Here is a 19,116-nt window from a genome sequence, read left to right as displayed (position 1 = left end):
TTTGTACAGCAGTCTAATCAATGGTCACAACATTAATTTTAGAACACTTCAAGAATGATTTATTAAATTATTTGTCTGTACTAAAACATAAAATGGTAGGAAAGAATAACTACAAGCTAAAGACAGAAGGTAGTTAAACTAGTCTGTTCTGAAACGAACCCAATAGCGCCCCCATGAAAAGGTCCTCACTTCAGTGGGAAAATGCTTTAAAAATTATTTGTCTGTTTAAAGAAGCTGAGGTGGAAACTGGAGTCAGGGAGCCACCTAGTGCTGAAATCCAGCATTAATTTGTCTCCAAGTATAGCAGAAAGGGTGGTCCTCACCTCCCATGTGAATTTATTTGGACCTCACTTTGGTGCATATACAGGAATGTGTGTGTGTGTGTGTGTGTGTGTGTGTGTGTGTGTGTGTGTGTGTGTGTGAGAGAGAGTGTGAGAGAGACAGATGTGAGGTTTACATCAGGTCGATCTGCCGGGACAGAACTCGCCTGTTAAATGAATTCCGATTGCCTGCTGATACCAATAATCCCTTCGTCAATACCTCAGTGTCCCGGAGGCCCGGTCCTGCCTGCGCCCACATCCCTCCTTCTGTTCATGAATCAATCCATCCGTCCAACCATCCTTCTGTCCATCTATTCATCTACACATCCATCCATCCGCCCTCTCCAGTCTGTCTGTCCTGACCAGACTTCATTCACTTTTTTTGCAGTTTTAGTTTTAGTCTAAAAACACCAGCGTTAGTGAAAACAACAAGCTGCCGGCTGTAAACAACACATTAGCTTTGCGAGCTGTGGACCTCGGGGAGCCGGAAACCAGGACCGAGACTGAGACAGACGGACAGACAAACAGAGACAGAGAGGAGGATGAAAAGTCACAGAGAGAGGGGAGAAGAGATGGAGTTTTGTAGGACAAAGTGGACCTCGGGGAGTGTTTTATGATGGATAGAGAGATGGAGGGATAGATACAGGAGGAGGGATACGTGCAGGCAGGAGACAGAGTGCACCTCTGGGAGACAGAGATATTGATCAGCAGGCGATCAGATCGATCCGAAACCCCAGAAGCATTCGTTTGCCATAGTCAGCGGCATTAGTCTACGTCACCTGAACTCATTCTCGCAAGAATCCGTGTTGATGGAAAAATCCCACTCATCATTGACTGCGGATTTTGTGCCGATGTCGTACATTAAATCTATTTTAAAAGGCCGTGTGTTTGTTTCACTTTATTTCTGACCCACATCAGAGAAAAGCGGTGTTGAGATTTTGTCAGCTATTCTTAGATTTAGTCTTAGCCCTGAGATCATCATCGAGTCTGTGAGTTTTAGTCATATTTAGTCCACTTCACCCTTCTTAATTTTAGTCAGTGCTTAGTATTGTTTAGTATTGTTTCAGTCAAGACCATGGATGTCAAACTCTAGCAAACTGCTTGCTGGTTAAATTTCATCCGACTGATTTTAGGCTAAAAGAACTGGTACTGAAGATTGGCCACAAAATAACAAATAATAAATAAATATAATATAAATAATAAGGTATATATATATATATATATATATAGGTATGATTAAGAATGCAGCCTGTGCAGCCATCCAATGACGGGAAGGAGATTTGAATTACGTGATTGTTTGGGAAAAACAAGTTTATGTAATTTTGTCTCCTCTTTTTCATCAACGAAAACAGAGATTGTTAAAGTTTTTATTTTCAAATTCCATTTAATGTTCCTCTTTTTCTGTCAGGGATGATATTTTACATAGAGATTTAGTCACAACTATTGTTTGATGAAGTCAGTTTTGTGCAAAAAAAAAAAAAAAGTTTGTTGAACACATTTTGTGGAACAAGAGGAAACTTTCCAACACGATGTGACTGACAAAGTTCTTTGGAATCTGATGGCTTTCCGTTTGCTGTTTTCTGGGACTTTTCCAAGTGTTTCGCGGAGTGAATGACATTATTGTGCTTATATTATGAGTGACCTCTGACCTCTGTCCTGTTGGTTTGGAGCTCAGTCAGCTGCTCTGTCTCTGGGTAAATAACCAGAATGTAAATGCATGTGTGTGTGTTTGGTGTTTTTGGACAGTAAGATGGGCAGTTTGGGGGGATGAATGATGGGACAGGGGCATATGGATGGTTGGTACACACACACACACACACACACACACACACACACACACACACACACACATACAGTGAGAGCAGTTGGCAGTGCCACTGAGGCTCTGTGGAGTGATCCATCATTCAAACAAACACTGACACCAACACACACGTCGCTGCCAGGGTGTCAATAAAAACACACATGTTCAGTAGAAGATGGAGGAGGACTCATCTGGACGGAGGCAGGGTGAATACAAGAAGACACACACACACACACACACACACACCCTTCATTATACTGAAAAAAAGGCTGCAATCTGCTGCTGGGTGTTTGACTGAGTCTCCTTCAAACATTTAATCTGACTGAAGAACTTGTCAGCTTGCAACAACCAGAGTGATATCTTCAACTAACAATTCACTTCAGTATCGATTCGTCTGCAGGTCGTTTTCTCGAACAATCGATTTGTTGTTTGGTTTATAGAAAGTCAGAAAATAGCGCAAACATGCAGATTTATTAACTCATCTTGCTGTTTTAGCACCGATTCAAAAACATTTTTTTGAGAAACGCACTGAAAAGAATTAGTTGGTACAAAACAAGATGTGATTGTCTTGTTACTCTGCTCATCTCTTTCTGCAGAATATAAGTTAAAACCAACTGAGTAAGCCTTATTGAGACTGAAAATCTTGGCAGCAACATGTTAGAGACTAAAAACATGACACAGATAACAGAAAAACTAAATAAAATTGTAAATTCAGACACGAACGTGCCAAAAAGGTCACGCCCTGGAAGCAACGTAAGAGCTGTCGAAACTTTGGAGACCAACACATCCACATAACAAGTCAGATTTGATTTCATTCTGATCCGAGTGTAACGGCCTGTCGTTTAAAGTCGTGAAAACACAGAGTGAAGTTATGAATAAATAAAACGGGAAGTTCTGCGTGTGCACACACACACACACACACACACACACACACACACACACACACACACACACACACCAAGCATCAGCGATGTGTGTTCGCACTCACCTCTGTCGAACTCATCTGGAATCTGTCAGGGAGGCAGAAAGATGAGAAAAATGATTAAAAAGGTGGCTAATAATCAGTCACATCAATCAATCATCACAGTGAACGGGTCAGCATCACATCAGCACCAATCAGTGCGTGTGAAGGCAAAACGCAACAAATCAATCACTTTGCGATTGCAGACACACGTGTCGTTCCCCACGAGAGAAATCAAAGAGGCTGGAGGGCAGCATGGGGGTTTATCAGGCCGACACGTTTTAGAGAACAAGCCATTCAGAGATAAATCAAGAACATAACTGTCAGATTAAGGGATAATGAAAATAATCATTAGTCGCAGCCCTAATAAACTCAATTATTTTTGGTGGAGCAGGGAAGGAGGAAGGAGGAGGAGGAGGACAAGAAGGAGATGCAATTAAACGGAAAAAGACAGAAAAGAAGAAGAATAAGAAAGAAAGAAAAGAGATGATGACAGGAGAAAAATACAAATGTTAGAAGGGAAACAGAATAAAAAGGAGATGCAGGAGAAGAGAGGGAAATGGAGAAAGAAAAGAACAGAAAAAGGGAAAGGAGAGCAAAGCTGAAAAAAGTAGGACATGAAGAAGGAGAAGTGGAATGAGATGTATCGGGAGAATAAGGAAGACAAAATCAGGAGGAGAAGTAGTAAAAAAGTATGAAGGAGGAAGAAAAGAAGAAGAGGAAGCAGGAGGAAGAGGGAAAGAAAGAGCAAGGAGGAGGCAGAGAGAGAAGGAGAAACATGGATGGAGAAGGAAGAGAAGAACAGATAAGAAGATAGGCGAAGAGGAGGAGGAGTAAGGAGGAGAGGGAGCAGTGCAGGGTTGGTCGGGACTCTGGGACTCAGCTCAGGTGCAGGACTCCACCTGGTGGCCATGCAGCACACGTGCAACTTCACGTTCAGTCCATAGGAGGGTTTCGGACCACCTTTAAAGGCCATACAAACTCACGGTAAACCCGCCAAGGTGGTTTTTTTGCCTGATTAGACCTCTTGTAAGGGCTGAGAGGGCGTGTACAGACGGTCTGACTGACGCACACGTTACGGCCTCTATCATTCCTTCCTTTTTTTAAATGGTTGGTTTAAAATGTGTTACAAACTTGACAAAACATTAAGTACATACAATTACTACCAAAGACCTTTATCATCAAGTCTAATTAGGCAGAAAACACCGGAGTGGGTGTGCAGAGCCTGTAATTTTAACTTTGATCAAATTAAGGTTGTACAAAGCAAATACTCCACCATTTAGTCTGCATTTCTGTACTTGATAAAAATGAAATAAAACTTGGCTTAGAATTCACCCACTTCACAGAAAACATGGCGACACTATGGCTGGTGAACGGTCTGATGGGATTTCCATTATTTCACCTGTTGGGTCCTTTATAAACGGAGAGGCGAGGTGGAGAGGCATTAAATAATAAAATAAAGAGGTCACTAAGTCTGTCTGCAAAATGGAGGATGTGCTGAAAGTTTTTTCTTTCTTTCTTTGTAATTTACTCATTTTTAGTCAGCAAAGCAAAAATCATCACCCATCCAAAGTTACCATGCACACACATTTTTGCAGCCTTAAGGCCTGTGTGGCGTTCACCATCAGACAGTGCTACTCAGGAACCAAGACTGGAAGTAGGCTCCTGAGGTTGAAACGCTATTTTAATTTAATTCATCAAATATCAGTGACTGTAATTCTCCTGAAGGGGTCTGTGGGAAAGACGGGGAAGGACGAACCTCCTCTCATGAAACTGACAGCAGTGTGACAATAAGTCCCTAGAAGGGAGCCAGATGCTAACATACGGGGGTGAATTGACGTCAGGGGCAGAGGTCAGCTGCTGCTTGTTGGGTGGAGCGAGGTGTGAATCAGGCCGTTAAGCCTCATCGACACCTCGGTACGACTGCAGAGCTGCAGCCTGGGAGAGCAGGAGGGGAGCAGCTTCCCACACACCAAACAGTCTGACGACAAAGTAAAATACACACTATTGCAATGTTACGTTTGCTATGGTTCAACACAGGTGATTCTGCCATATGGGATTTACACAGGACCATCATCTGCGATACATAATATCTGCAACTGAAAAAGAAAAATATATACACTTATGATAAAATATTTCAAAAACCAGGAAATAATCAGAGACTGTATACCGGGTATATTTTATTTATCTGAGGTGAAGAGGCGACGCTGCTCTGTCACAAAGACAATATTTTCATTATTTATTATGCATGTTCCAATATACCACTCACAGCCGTTGGGACTGTATGAAAAAACACTGAATGCATCATTGTCTCTCTGTTTCCTCTGATTTTAGTGTGAAGGGAACTTTACTATCAAGCATAAACTGTCTTATAAAGTGCCACACACAGGAGTCAAATACGTATAAAGAACTGATTTGTTGTATAAATATATTGATTCTTGGCACCAGCATATTACTAATGCCTGCAGACAAAATAACACAGTACGTTACTGTATTGACTTTTTTGTCACATGGAAAATCTCTGTGCTCTTCCAAAGCAAGCTGATGACAACTAGAAAACATAAGTTAAGGGACAATTCATCTTTTTATAACTTGGGGCTTGTTTTGATGGTTTAGTCCATCATTTGTATCAGTAACAAAACCACTGTTAGCGGAGATCTGGAAACACAAACTAAACCAAAGTTTTGCATCAGTAAGTTTTTCCTGATGTGGAATTCAGACTGAAAGATCTTCAGTATATCATCACATCAGTGATCGCTGCTGCTGTGAACATTTTATTTCTTTTGGGGAAATATGGCTGCATTTATATAGCGCTTTAATCCAAACACACACACACACAACTAGGCAAGCTGCTGACCTGACCACTGGGAGCAATTTTGGGTTTCAGTGTCTTGCTCAAGGATACTTCTTTCTTTAGTTGGAGTTTCTTGCATGTAATAGCACAGAATATAAAATACAGTTTAACTAATATCTTAAATTATATCTTAATATCTTAATAGAGTTACAAAAACAAAACACTCCCAAGGACACAGTACAGTCTAAAGCATAATACTCAAATGTCAGAGTTACATTTGATGTTCTCCATCATTTAGTTCATCCAACATCAGAAAAACACATTCTTTCTACTGAAGTTCTTAAAAAGTTTGTCCTCTTCAAGTTTACTTTTAGATCATATTCTCCACTTAGACAAAAGCTCTGTCTCTGCATGATTTAATAATCATCTTTCTTACTGTGCACCAACCAACCACCACCAGATAAAACACGTTGATTGCAGCAGCAGCAGCATGGCGGCCGGCACACTTTGTCACACCTCGCTGACACAAGTGTGCACTTTGAAGAAGAAAAGGAGGAGAACAAACGTCCAGTTGTGACACATGTAGTGTCCACTGAAGGACAGGAAAAAGCCCTACGTTTGGACAGGAAGGTGAGATAAGTGTGCGGTCTCAACAGAACCTCCCACAGAGAGCCGCGTGACATGACTTAAGACACGAACAAGAATTTTGATTCAAGAATCTAAAGTAGTAGAAGAAAACTACCATAAACTATATATCATACCATGCCACAATACTACTGATTCAACAGCATCATCTGCCAAATTCTTCCCTAAAACGTATCGCTATAACAAGACCTGATAAAATAACTAAACGCAGATCCTCAATAAAAGTATCCAGGGACGTTGGGGAAAACCTGTTTCTGTTAGCATACATGAACATCTTTGTATCACCGATCCTGCAGGGTTCGCAGCTGCGCGTCAACTATTGTAAAACATATAAAAAAATTTAGTCAAGCGGTTTAGCCGAGCGGAGTCTGATCTGGTTAAACGACTCTTCCTTCCCTCAGTCCCACCTCTGGCCCTTCAGCACTGAAAACAAGGTTTTGATGACAGTTTACTTTGCTGGATGTTTGCATTACATTAGTTCAGAAACATATAATATACACAATATAAAGTTATGTATACTGTGACAGGATTTGTACATATTGCCCATTTCTACTTACAAAAAACGTGTGAATTTAACACATTATATACACATTTAGAGCTGCAACGATTAGTTGATTAATCGATTGACAGAAAATGAATCTCCAACTATTTTGATAATCGATGAATTCTTCAATCAAAAATAAACATTTGACAGTTCCAGCTTCTCGAATGGGAGAATTGGCTGCTTTTCCTCGTCTTACATCGCTGTTAGTGACACTTAGAGGCATTTTCCACTGTTTTCTGAGGCTCTCTCTCACCCAAGCTATTAATCAATTAACTGAGAAAATAATCGGCATATTTCACATATTCATCACGCGTGGAGTGAAAAATGCACAACTAGGCGCAAAGGCTTTTGGAAATGGAATTTCAGGTTGCATTATGTCTGATGAAGGAATCAAACAATTAGAAAAATCTTCTGATGGCATCGAGGCTGTACTGAGATTGTGGCATTCCCTCAAGATGTAACGCAAGATGAGAGAAGTGTGCCCTAATTTCCCGTCCTTTCACCTCACAGCCTCCTGACAGACGCTGCAACCCAATAAGATGTTACGCTGATGAGAAGTGTGTCCTTTGAAGAGCTTCTTCCCATAGCTGAGACAGAGCTGAGACATGTGCCTTCTGGGGAGGAAGGTGGGAGAAGTGTGCCTCGGCTTTGAAGTGATTCAGTCTGCCTGTTGGCTAGACAGGATACAGCCAGACGGTTTATAATGTGCGAGAACGGGAAGGAAAGTCCTGGTTCCCGCATCCTCACAAAACTTCAGAAGAGAACTCTAAAAACACTTACTAACACTTTGTTTAAGAGCACTGATTTCACAGCAATTACACATCTTATCCTGGCCTAACATTCATCATGAAATGGGTTATTTATCTTATTAACACAAAATGATGGTGCTGCAGAAGAGAGTCCAGAAAACAAGTGTTTTTGTGGAAGAAGCACCCCAAACACGCAGACTTTGTGGCTGAAATGCAAACTGCAAGTCAAAGAGTTCAAACGTCGCTGAATTCTGCTTGAATTTCAAAAACAACAACCTGTTATGGGCCGTGATTGGCTGTTGCATCATCGCAACGCAACACAGATGAGGAAAAAATAAAAAAATAAAAAACTATGCATCACTGCGTCGGTCTGAATGGAGTATTACTGTTGTGCAGGTGACCTCTGACCTCTAGGTAATACAGTAAGACGCGTTACCTGATTAATCTCAGTCTCCTGTCCAGAGACTCCAAATAAATGAAAGACATTTTATTGCTCATTCTTTGTAATATGTGTAAGTCTAAACACAACTGCTGTCTGTCCAAAGATAAGAAACGTAATAAAGCGACAAAGACAAGACATGAAACGATTCCAGCGCTCTGTTGAGTTTAATAAAAAGCTAATCTTCTATACTGCGACCCGAAGCTCAGCCAGGATAAAAACCCTCACCTGTCCCTGAAAAACCACAGCCAACATCAGGCAAAGACACTAACAGCACCGTGGAGATCATCACTAACAAAACTCAGCAAACCTCCATTTTTACAGTGGCTTGCAGAAGTATTCATACCCATTTAACTTTTCCACACTTTTTCACGTTACAACCACAAACGTAAGTGTATTTTATTGGGATTTCATGTGAAAGACCAACACAAAGTGGCGCATAATTGTGAACTGGAAGGAAAATTATACATGGTTTTCAAAATTTTTTACAAATAAAACTCTGAAAGGTGTGGCGTGCAAAAGTATTCAGCCCTCCTAAATCAATACTTTGTAGAAGCACCTTTCTCTGCAGTTACAGGTGCAGGTCTTTTGGGGGTATGTCTCTACCAGCTTTGCACACCTGGAGACTGACATTTCTGCCCATTCTTCTTTGCAAAATAACTCAAGCTCAGTAAAACTGGATGGAGAGCGTCTGTGAACTGCAATGTTCAAGCCTCGCCACAGATTCTCAGCGGGATTGAGGTCTGGACTTTGACCGGGCCATTCTAACACATGAATATGCTTTGATCTAAACCATGCCATTGTAGCTCTGGCTGTGTGTTTAGGGTCATTGTCCTCCGCCCCAGTCTCAAGTCTTGTTGTGTGTTGGTCTCCAAAGACTAACAGGTTTTCTTCCTCAAGTCTTTCGCTGACTAACAGGTTTTCTGACATTGTCCTACATTTGGCTCCATCCATCTTCCCATCAACTCTGACCGGCTTCCCCGTCCCTGCTGAAGAAAAGCATCCCCACAGCATGATGCTGCCACGCCCATGTTTCACGGTGGGGATGGTGTGTTCAGGGTGATGTGCCACTGTTAGTTTCCCGCCACACATAGCATCTTGCTTTTTGGCCCAAAACTTCAATTTTGGTCTCATCTGACCAGAGCACCTTCTTCCACATGTTTGCTGTGTCCCCCACATGGCTTTTGGCAAACCACAAACGGGACTCCTTATGGCTTTTTCCCCAACAATGGCTTTCTTCTTGCCACTCTTCCATAAAGGCCGGATTTGTGGAGTGCACGACTAATAGTTGTCCTGTGGACAGATTCTTCCACCTGAGCTGTGGATCTCCGCAGCTCCTCCAGAGTGACCGTGGGCCTCTCGGCTGCTTCTCTGATCAACGCTCTCCTTGCCCGGCCTGTAAGTTCAGGTGGACGGCCATTTCTCGGTAGGTTTGCAGTTGTGCCACGCTCTTTCCATTTTCGGATGATGGATTGAACAGTGCTCCGCGAGATGTTCAAAGCTTGGGATATTTTTTTAAATAACCTAGCCCTGTTTTAAACTTCACCACAACTTTATCCCTGACCTGTGTGGTGTGTTCGTTGGGCTTCATGGTGCTGTTTGTTCTCCTCTGAAGCCTTCACAGAACAGCTGTATTTAGACTGAGATTAGATCACACCCAGGTGGACTCTATTTACTAATTAGGTGACTTCTGAAGGCAATTGGTTACACTGGATTTTATTTAGGGGTATCAGAGTAAAGGGGGCTGAATACTTTTGCACGCCACACTTTGTCACAGTTTTATTTGTAAAAAAATTTGAAAACCATGTATAATTTTCCTTCCACTTCACAATTATGCACCACTTTGTGTTGGTCTATCACATGAAATCCCAATAAAATACATTTACGTTCAAGGGGTATGAATACTTTTGCAAGCCACTGTACATATTGATTGCACTGTTAAAGCCTAACGGGCTGCAACTGCTGATCATTCTCATCGTCAGTTAATCTTTTCATGGCAGCGTCTTCAAACTCTGACTGGAGAAGCTGCAGGTATTTGTGCTTAATAAATAAACACATTATTCAATTATCAAAGACGTTTTTGAATAATTCTCTGACGCTCAACAAGAGCTAAAATGATTAGATGGTTGATCTATTGACAGAAAATGAAACAGCAACAATTTCAATAATTGTTTAATCATTTAAGGCATTTTTTTACAGAATTTTTTTTTAAAAAAAGGTGAAAAATTGCTGTTTTTGTTCTTGTGGTAGTAAAGTGAATATTTCTGGGTTTTGGACTGTTGGTTGGACAAGACAAGATATCTGGAGATGTCACCTTGACAATTTACACTACATTTTATAGACTAAACAATAACTTGAGGGAATAATAAGCTGATTAACCAATAATGAAAATAATCATTAGTTGCAGCCCTGTGCTTAACTGATCAATTAACTGACTTATCGTTTCACCTGTACTTTAATGTAAACTGCTCCAAACAGCAGAGAGGTGATGCCAAAAGTGTACTTTAGTGACCAACAAGGTCTTTTCCTGTGAAAAGTAAACACACACACTCTCTCCTGGCACTGACGGTGTCCTGTGAAGCGTGTTCTTCGAAGTAAACTAAATTTCCCCAGACAGCACTAGCACACGCCGTCGTCCTGTTTAGCAAATGTCCGAGGCGAGAGAGAGTCCGAGGATGAGGAGGTGAGATAAGTGTGCCTTTTGAAGGCCCTGATGAGCGGCACAAGACAGCCGCCACGCTGACATGAGAAGTGTGTCGTCTGATGGGAGCGCGATGCTCCCGACAGGATGTCCAGGTCAGAGGAGCAATCCTCCCCGGCTGTAAGGAAGTGAACGGAGCTCATCTTTCCCACATCTCGTCACACATCGCAGCTGGGATCATTTGGCCCCGAACAGACTAACAAACAACTGCCAAATTACAAACAAGTCCGGGCGAAAGATTGTTCTGGAGACTCTTAAAACCTGCATTTTATTGACCAATCTGATTCCCTGCAACTTTTGCTAAAAGTTATGAATCTGGACTTGGATCAAGTCACCTTCTCTGATGTTCATATCAATTAGGATTTTACCAAGAAATAACCAAATATGATCGTAGGGTTATGAATGTCATGATGGTTTATCACGCTGGTTATCAAATGTCAAAATCTGGATCCTCGTGCCCATAAGAGTTTGAAGGACATTGTTTTGGATAAGAAACTCATCTTGTTGACCACGACGTTACTGAGGTAATTCTTCTGCTTTTTGCTGTAGCAGGTTGAGCAAAAAAATAAATAAAATCAGTTATCTCTGGACGACTCTTCTTTCTCGGGCCGACAGCTTCAAAGTCACAATGACAAAGACCGCTTAGCAGGAAGCCTTCCTGAGACGTTTGGCTCTTTGGTACCAACAAAAGGATCCTAATGTGAGAGAAGTGTGCCCTTTGAAGCCCGTCTTCCCAGACCAACACCTCCAACAGCAGAGAGCTGCCCTCTGAGACTGGGACCACAGAAAACCTGAGACCTCAAGTCAGCTGTTATCTGAATATAGGAATCTTCAGACAACAAACATCAAAATCTTGATGAAATGAGTGCAGTAGTTTTGATATTGATAATAAAACCACGTTCTTGACTTCAGTTTCTTTAAGACGTCCTGTCTTAGTTTTTGATATTCCAGTCTCTCCAGTCTCCAGTCATTTCAGTCTGCAGAGGACATTTGGTCTAACTTGGGTCAGATTTTACTTCTGTAAAATAATTCATTTGATTGTGCACTCAGTTTGACGAGCATTTGTTCCTTTCAGTAGCACTGGTATATCAGTCAGTGGTACTTCAGAGGACTGGAAGTGATGGTCATTAGTGTGTGGAAGTGGGATAATTGGGCTCTTTGATGCTCCTGACTTTCCCAAACTCACAGCTCAGACGAACATGACGTCGCAGCTACGTGCCGAGTGTGCTGCCCCGTGTATTACAGCAGAACAATGAACAACAGAGGATGGTGAAGGTGAGATAAGTGTGCTCCTTCCTTTCCCACGCTCACACCTCTGACTGCTACCTCGATCGTCTTCCCACATTCACACCTCTGACAGACAGACACACGTCACAGCCACCTGTGATGTGTGTCCTTTACAGCATCCTATACAACAGGAAGAGGATCTGCTACCTGTGAGGTGAGCGAAACACCGCCACACATCAAAACGAAGCGATGGGAAGAAAAAAGGCAGGTGAAATTCACAGCAGCGTGCTAAAGTGTGCCGACACAAACCACCACGTCAGCATCGGCTCTGGTGAATATCCCATTTCAGCCTGAACGGACGGGTAAATGTGTCTTCACTGTGTGGACACAAGCATTTAAACCACCATCACCTTAAAACACAGGCACTGACAGGTACTGTTGGTGATGTGTGCAGAATCACACCTGGAGGAAGTGTGTGTGTGTGAGACAATAAAACTTACCCGGTTTCCTTGTTCATCCACTGAATTGGTGCCTAAAAAAAAGAGAGAAACACAACAGTTTATCACCTGTTCGAAAACGGTTTCTTTGAAATTTGCTTCACAGGAAAAAGACAAACTTGTAACCTGTTAAGAAAATAATATTCAGGGTTTTACACACAAGTTCAAACTTGTTTGTAGACCAATTAGTGGAGTCATATGGTGATAAATATTCATTATTTTTCATTGAGTTTGTTGGAACTTCAAAACTTTCCTTCGTACCAATCAAAATGTCTCCATAGCACACGTACTGACAGCTGTCATCAACTCAAACTAAATTACTTATTCTTAGATCAGAGCTCCTGAATTAATTCAAAATTTGACCAATTTTAAATATATTTCATTAAGCACAGTTCTTGTTTGGCTGCTTGTGTTACAGTTAAAAATGAGCAGAAACATCTGACGCTTCTCGTGTTAAATGAAAAAAGGGTTTTGTAGAAAAACATGTTCACACTTCTCAGAGTAAGGCATCAAAAGAAGAATTGTTTTGGTATCAGCACTGTAACTCCAGCATTGTATCGGCACTAGTGCTCAAAGTTTTCAAACGATACTTAGTCCGACTAAAGACGAGAGCTAAAACTATTAGCTGATGAATCGATTAGTCGCTCGACAGAAAATTAACTGGCAACAGTTCATTAATTGTTTAAGTCGTTTAAACAAGAAAACACGTCAAATATTTTCTAGTTGCAGCTGAGGATTTTCTGCTCATTGTAACGTACTCTCTTGGTTTTGGGTTTCCAGAACTTTTGATTAAAATGTTAAAACTATTTTATTGAAATGTTAATTAACGATTAATGGGGGAAAAAAATAGTCAATAGATTAATCAATAATGAAATAATCATCAGTTACAGCCCCAATAAAGACACAAAAAACATGCCGTCAAACTTACAAGACACAGCTGATGTTTTTCCATACTTTTCCCGAAAACTAAGACCAACTCAGCAAAAAAACATTTCCACCTCTCTTTATTTAAGCTTCATTCGTATTTCTGCAGTTTTATCACAGTTTTAAGAGCCTGCATGAAAGAGGAGAGACTAAACTTCAAACTCAACCACACCTGCAAATATTATCTGCATGTCACCCAGATCTCGCGACGACAGAAAAGAACAAAAGTATTTCACAAACCTATCTGCAGGGAAACCCCAGAGAAAGATGCAGACATGCATATTTTCCAGGTATTTCCGGGTTTTAATCCAGAATATTTTAAAGGGCTAATCCACATGGCAGAGACACGATTAAATTCCAAATTGCAGAGAGCATATGCCGATTCACTATTCCAAATGTACAACAGAATTATTCCATGATACGGATGAGATGAGGAAAAAGTGGGAGAAAGCGACAGTTAAAAAGATAGTAAATCTCCAAAAGAAATAAGTGGGATCTCGCTCTTCCAAAAGCATCCAAAGCAGTTTCTGAAATTATAAAAATAAAAAGATATATATCCATCTTCTGTCCGCTCCGTCCATCGTGCCGTCGCCCACTCCTCTGCAGACAGTGAGGTCGGACGAATCAGGATGGAAAACAGTGCCAAGTGCTTCATCAATATCTGCTAATACCGTCTGTTCCTCCGTTAACTTCGGAAATCACACAGAGAAACAGCAAATAAGAAGAGGACGAGAGCAGGGAACTCCGAACGTGGCTGCGTCCCAGAATGAAAATGAAAACTTCAGGGTCACTGAAAAGATCAAAAAATAAAAGCACCGGTGACTTGATGAACCCGGCAGATGAAACAGTCGGTTCACTCGGTCCCTGCTGGTGGCGACTGCCTTTGACTGACTGCTGAACGCCACTTCCTGATCACTTCCTGACTGCTGTTTAGTCAAGAAAACTTCCTGAGAATTCCTTCAAGTCGTCTTCGATTAAAAGTCAAACTCCAGAAATCTTAGATACTGGCTGCTCTGCCTCACAAGAAGTTCAAATCTAAATCTAAACAGACACTTTGTCACATTGCCGCCGACTCGAAACCAAACCAGCGGGTTCAAACTTCACTGGAAACCTGAATTTCACTCATGACTCACACATGTATTTTCTACCTGATGAATTCAGCCTCTTTATTGTTCTCACTTTGACTCTTCTCTGAAGACAAGCCTCCGACTGACAGCTGCTAGCTCCACCCATCTGTGGGCTGTCCCTCCAAACAGGAAGCTGAGAGCGATAAACCAATCACACCCAGCGTTTACAACATCTTCTTCCCCTCACTGATGGAGAGGGTGGGGGGGCTCTTTAGCCATGCAAATAGTTTTATCTGGCAGGAGGGCAGCAATTAATACTTATTTTGATTAACAATTAATCTCTATTTTCTCAATCAAGCAATTAATTAATTAATTGTTTGGTCTATAAAATGTCAGAAATGAGCGATGGTGCCCACTACAATTTCCAAGAGCCCGTCTTCAAATAGGATCTGGATGAATTGTTTCGTCACAGAAAATAAATTAAATAAAACAGTTTTTTTTTTCTAAGCAAAAGCACAAACGATTCTCCGGCTCCAATTTCTCCACTGCGAGGAGGATCTGCTGCTTTTGTCCGTTTCATATCACTGTAAACTGAATCTCTTTGGGTCTTTTGGGACGAGACGTGTGAAGACGTCACTTTGGGCTCTGGGAAACTGTGATGGACATTTTTCGCTGTTTTCTGACTTTTATAGTCCAAACTATTATTCAGTTAATTGAGGAAATCAACAGCAGAATAAACCATGAAAATAACTGTTAGTTGCAGCCCTACTTTAACACACAGATATTCAATTTACTATCACAAAAACTGAAACTGAACTAGCCAACGTTTGGCATTTCTGCTTTCAAATCTCTTTAGGATTAATAGATTATCGAAACAGTTGCTGACTCATTTTCTGTCGATCGTCTAATTGATTAACAGACTAATAATTTAAGCTCTACGGGAAACCTCCACCTCTGAGACTTCTGAAGCCGCACATACAACAGAGGGGATAATCAAGTACTGACGTTTAAGCAAAATCCCAGTCACTCAGGATAATCCACACATCTCACTGTGGGCTGTTCTGACTGAGAACTAGGACTGCAACTAATGAAGTTACTTAATTAATTGATAATCACAATTGTTGTTGATTCATTTTCTAATTTTGCACTAAACATAGAAAACGCAATCTGTGACACAGATTAAAGAAAAGCTGTCATAAATGACTTTCTATAATTAGAATGGATTACAAATACAATTTTTGTTGGTTGCCTGATCGATTAATGGACAAATTATGTCAGAACTTCTGCAGACCCTGAAAAAACATACGAACCTGACTTAAGTTTGTGTACATTAGCACTTACTCTGGAACCCGTTTCAAGGTCTGTTCTGGACTCAATTAAGTGGTGAATATGCAATATGTCAGTGTGGGATGCAGAAAAAACCTGTTTCCTTCATAAAACTCCTTCAGAGAAACTGACAGTGTGATGGCCGAGCGTTTAACTGACCTGCAGTGACGCCTTTGTTTGCACAAATTCAAGGTCTAAATGACAAAATGAGTGCACCTGAGATTACAATACCTAAATATTTGTAGTTTTTTGGACTGTTTTTCTGGCAAAAAATAAATAAATCAGATTGGAGACTTCTGCCTGGTGAGTTGTTATGCGTAACTGCCAGGTTTAAGATTAAAATGACCCTTTCTGCAGATTTTGAAGGACAGCAGACACTCAACGTTTCCACACTCACCGAATAAGTAGACCATGCCGACCGTCCCACCAAGTCCCATGAGTCCCGCCAGCCGCAGCACCATCTTCTTAGCGTAGGCGGTGTTCTCCTTCTGCTTCTTGTCCTCTGCCTGTTCTCCCTCCCTCTCGCCCTCACCTCCCTCAGGAGGAGCCTGGCCCTGGACCAACACAAAAACAAAAATTTGACCATCAGTAATGTCTATAACAACAGAGCATAACTGTAAGGTCGATCATGGACCTGATTACAGTGGTTCAGTCAATCAGATCATCACCTTACCGTTGCTAGTAGGGCTGTAACTAATGATTAGTTGCATTAGAGATTAATCTCTGTTATTTTGAGATTAACAACTTAACCTTTAGTCTATAAAATGTAAAAACATATATAATAGATCCAATAAAAAGTTCCCAAAGCACAAAGTGATGTCTTGAATTTCTTTGTTTAGTAATACCAACAGTGAAAAACCTGCGAGTTAAAAACACCAAATAACTGCTTGTAAGCAGACGATTTCTGGTATTTTTAATCAAATGATTAAGAGAGGGAGGGAGTCACAATAACCAAAAATGTCACTCAATATTTTTCTATTCTTAACAAACACAGTGAGGCGCAGACCTGTGTGAGCTTCAATGCAACAAGCTCATCAGAATTAAAACATGTCGCACGACTCTCCTCCAGTGCAGCATAGTCTATTCACCAAATGATTGTCAAAGCAATTTTATTTATTGCCCAATATCACAAATTTGTCTCAAGGGGCTGAACAATCTGCACAGCATATGACACCTTCTGTCCTTTGACCCTCTATTTGGATAAGGAGCCATCTTATCTTTATCAGGATTCCTTACATACAGTCCATCATCAGTTTTGTTCATTTTAGATTTTACAACATTACCTTCATCTTTTTAAAAGCACAAAAACAATATTCACTCCTAGTGCATACAGGAGTTTACAGGAGAAATATAAATGCTCATGAATACAAAACATATAATAATATTACAGCCAACTTTTCAAGATATTCTTTAGCAAATACAATCTTTCATCCTTAGTGGGTAAAAGGTTTCACAGCGAATTCTGTACTATTTCAACCTTAGTTTTCAGCATATTCAAATCTCTTCCTCTTTATGGATAACACTAACTAACTGATGTTGACCTCAGTACATCCATCCTTTAATTCAATTGCAGTAAAAACAATGTATGTTCTTTGAGAACAAATATAATACAATGGAAAAAGTAACCCTCTTGGGTGAGTAAGGTGGACAGCTCTTGAACGGCTGCGTGAAAGTGCTTGAACTCTGATGGACTTAGTATTTTACCAGTCCGCTAATCAATTGCTCAAGTTAAAAGTCAGTCTGGTGTAATTTTGTGGCTCTTTTTTTATTGTGAAACAGAAATATCTAGGTCAGTGTTTTCTGTCAGTGTTTTCCCCCCCAGTGTTTAGTCTGTAAGGTAGGGGGAGTAAAACAGTAATTTACCCTAAAAATCCACTGTTTTAGCAACACCTCAGTCACCTGCAGCCTGCGATGCCAGGCTGTCACAGGTGTGTGTGTGTGTGTGTGTGTGTGTTACAGATTTCGGTTTCGGGGGAAGGTTGAACTGAAGGGAGGGAGGGGGCGGTTGTCTGTTCTGACCTTCAAACCAAACAAACCTTGGCTGCTAACACTGTTTATCTAAAGGCTCCTACAGATAAAAAATAAGCGTTGTCAGACACAGTTAGCTCAGTGTGTGTGTGTGTGTGTGTGTGTGTGTGTGTGTGTGTGTGTGTGTGTGTGAAGAGCTGATACAAGAAGGAACCTCAACGGCAGGCATTAACGAATTGAGCCGAAGCTAACTACATGCTAACTGTCATAGCTAGCCAGAGTAAGACAGCACACACACACATTAATGGACTATTTTGATGGAAAATGTACCGACTGGGCTCAGGTAATGACTGTTAAACTAATTGTTGTAACTTACAGGCGTTACAGAGAGACAGTCAACCTACCAGTCCCAGTAAAAAAAAAAAAAAACGCATGCATGCTAACATCGAGCAGCTAAGCTGTTAGCTACCCTAATCTCAGGTTCATTCATTCAGAAGACTGAGGGGCACGCGCAGTGTGGAGCAGAAAACAGACATTTCTGAAGTTGACACCTGTCGTGACAGTTGACACACAGCAGATAATCAATACAGTCTGTCACTCCCTGCCTGTCAGTTTAATATTTAGATGTAAGCTAGCTTTCAGCCCCCTCAGGTTGGAAATGTCAGAGAAGTGGCTCCGATTTGATCTACACGGGCAACTCGCGTGGGCGGGGTTTTATGTCCGAAGCCACGGGTTGCAAAGTGTATTCGCTCTCCCCGCCAACATTGCTGACTGCTGATACAAATCGAGCGCACATAAGCAGACTAGCTGCCTCACCTGATTCTGCTGCTGCTGCTGGAGTCTCTCCTGGAGGATAGCCTGAGCCAGTCCGCCCGTCGCGCTGCCCGTCCCGGCCGGCGGCTTGTCCGTGGACAGAGTCCGGATGATGTCCACCACAGCCGGGGAAGAGGCACCCACCGCCCCGCTCCTGACCCTCAGTAGGCCCCGGCTCGCTCGGACACACATGGGGAGCACAGACGTAGCCGACATGTTGGATAGTCGCACTAGCTGCCGGCGAACGTATCCGAAAAGGACAAAAGCACCCGATTGGCTCGGGCCGGTTTGAGTGGCAGGCTGGAGGCGCGCTCAGAGCAGCGAGAGGCCACATGGAGAG

At 41.6% G+C, this 19,116-nt stretch overlaps 1 protein-coding gene across 2 annotated transcripts in view; it reads right to left on the bottom strand.

The window, feature by feature from the left end:
• Positions 1-19,116, bottom strand: part of timm50 (translocase of inner mitochondrial membrane 50 homolog (S. cerevisiae)) — a 55,486-nt gene extending 36,370 nt beyond the window's left edge. The window contains exons 1-4 of one of the 2 annotated variants that reach the window (XM_044202677.1): positions 18,780-19,116; positions 16,393-16,549; positions 12,682-12,713; positions 3,110-3,131 (exon numbers count right to left, since the gene is read on the bottom strand). In XM_044202677.1, coding sequence (XP_044058612.1) covers positions 3,110-3,131; positions 12,682-12,713; positions 16,393-16,549; positions 18,780-18,992 — 424 coding nt within the window. In that variant the 5' untranslated portion in view covers positions 18,993-19,116. Of the gene's footprint in view, positions 1-3,109; positions 3,132-12,681; positions 12,714-13,842; positions 14,727-16,392; positions 16,550-18,779 lie in introns of those variants that run through there. The other variant, XM_044202678.1, reaches the window with a different exon arrangement.

Source organism: Siniperca chuatsi, linkage group LG7 (assembly GCF_020085105.1).
Source record: "Siniperca chuatsi isolate FFG_IHB_CAS linkage group LG7, ASM2008510v1, whole genome shotgun sequence".
Lineage (NCBI taxonomy): Eukaryota > Metazoa > Chordata > Actinopteri > Centrarchiformes > Sinipercidae > Siniperca > Siniperca chuatsi.
This window is presented reverse-complemented; position numbering and strand designations above follow the sequence as displayed.